Source organism: Protobothrops mucrosquamatus, unplaced genomic scaffold, assembly GCF_001527695.2.
Source record: "Protobothrops mucrosquamatus isolate PMUCROS unplaced genomic scaffold, P.Mucros_1.0 scaffold104, whole genome shotgun sequence".
Lineage (NCBI taxonomy): Eukaryota > Metazoa > Chordata > Lepidosauria > Squamata > Viperidae > Protobothrops > Protobothrops mucrosquamatus.
The window spans coordinates 702,493-704,483 of record NW_015386477.1 but is presented as its reverse complement, the minus strand read 5'-3'; the positions used below and the strand labels follow the sequence as shown (position 1 = coordinate 704,483).

The 1,991-nt window shown below is 67.6% G+C and overlaps 1 protein-coding gene across 1 annotated transcript; it reads left to right on the top strand.

The window, feature by feature from the left end:
* Positions 1-421: 421 nt before the first annotated feature.
* Positions 422-1,753, top strand: HTR1A (5-hydroxytryptamine receptor 1A). The gene has a single exon (XM_015812646.1). It carries the CDS (start codon positions 422-424, stop codon positions 1,751-1,753), a length of 1,332 nt encoding a protein of 443 aa, XP_015668132.1.
* The last annotated feature ends 238 nt before the right edge of the window (positions 1,754-1,991 follow it).

The following is a 1,991-nucleotide window of genomic DNA, read 5'->3' as shown; positions in this document are numbered from 1 at the left end:
AGAAAACTGAGCAACTGAGAGTTAGTCGACGAGGGCGAAGCAGCCGGCCGGAGGCAAAGAGAGAGCAAGTTTAGGAAGGGCGAAGTGGAACCCTCAGCAGCAAGTGGGTGTCGGCGGAGAGTTCGAGGCCGGGAGGCCGAGCGAGAGGAACGCTCGGCGACGTCGGTTCCGGAGTGCTGGGTCAGTCTGGGACGCGATGCAACCGCCGCGGCTCTGCCACTCTGACCGGGGCTGGCCCGAGGAGCTGGACGTCGCGAGCCCGGCCGCTACCTCGCTATAGCTCATTAAGGGAACACGTGATCCAGGCAGGCGGCCGCTTTTCGCCTGTCCCGTCGGGGCGCCATGGTGACCCTCGGGAGGAGCTGCCCGCCGCTGCCGGAGCCGGAGTGAAGGCGCTGCCTTCTTGCCCGCCCCTCTCGCCATGGAGCTACCCAACGGCACGGCGGCGGCCGGCTTCAGCGAGCCGACCGGGTCCCCAACCCCGCCGCCCTCGGGCTCCCCGGCAGCGGCGGCCAGCCTGGGCTATCAGCTGGCCACGTCTGTGGTGCTGGGCGCGCTGATCCTCTTCGCCGTGTTGGGCAACGCGTGCGTGATCGCGGCCATCGTCCTGGAGCGCTCCCTGCAGACGGTAGCCAACTACCTGATCGGCTCGCTGGCCGTCACCGACCTGATGGTCTCGGTGCTGGTGCTGCCCATGGCCGCCCTCTACCAGGTGCTGGGCAAGTGGACGCTGGGCCAGGCGATGTGCGACCTCTTCATCGCGCTCGACGTGCTGTGCTGCACCTCGTCCATCTTGCACCTGTGCGCCATCGCCCTGGACCGCTACTGGGCCATCACCGACCCCATCGACTACGTCAACAAGCGGACGCCCCGCCGGGCCGCCGCCCTCATCAGCCTCACCTGGCTGATCGGTTTCCTTATCTCCATCCCGCCCATGCTGGGCTGGCGGACGCCCGAGGACCGCTCCGACCCCAACGCCTGCACCATCAGCAAGGACCCGGGCTACACCATCTACTCCACCTTCGGCGCCTTCTACATCCCCTTGCTGCTCATGCTGGTCCTCTACGGGCGCATCTTCAAGGCGGCCCGCTTCCGCATCCGCAAGACGGTCCGCAAAGCAGACAAGAAACAGCCGCGGTCGCCCGATGCGCCGGTGGCAAAGGTGGCCGACACTTGCCTTTCCCACTCGCCGGCCAGACGCACCAACGGCGGTCCCCAGCAGGAGCAGCGGCGGCAGCTGCAGGCGGCGGCGGGGGCCAAGGGCAGGAGGAGCGCGGCGGAAGCCAAGGGGGCGCCCTGCGTCAACGGGGCCCTCCGGCCGGGCGAAGACGGCTGGGTAGCTGCCTCGGCCCTGGAGCTGCGCGAGATGACGCCGTCCAACTCGGCCAAAAGCCTCATGCTGCCCCTGCCCAACCACCCACTCCCCGACGCCGCCTCGCCGGCCCCCGAGCGCAAGAACGAGGCCAAGAGCGCCGAGGCCAAGCGCAAGATGGCCCTGGCTCGCGAGCGGAAGACGGTCAAGACGCTGGGCATCATCATGGGCACCTTCATCCTCTGCTGGCTGCCCTTCTTCATCGTGGCGCTGGTGCTGCCCTTCTGCGAGGGTTGTTCCATGCCGGCGTGGCTGGGCGCCGTCATCAACTGGCTGGGCTACTCCAACTCGCTGCTCAACCCGGTCATCTACGCCTACTTCAACAAGGATTTCCAAAGTGCTTTCCAGAAGATCGTCAGGTGCAAGTTCTGCATGCCCTGAGACGGGGCGGACGGCGGCCGAGTTTGCCGGGAAGGCGGCGCCAGGCGAGGGTCCGGTGCTGCGCGACTTCCATCTCCTTCGGCTCCACGGACTTGCGCGAGGCCCGAGCTTGTTTCGTTGGCGGAACCTTCTTGCTCTCCTTCTGCAGAACCGGGATTCTCCGCCCCGTTTTCTCGGCTCCCTGGGCTTGGGGGTGGGAAGGGCAGGGCAGGGCAGGGCGTCCTTGGGGTCGCCGCAT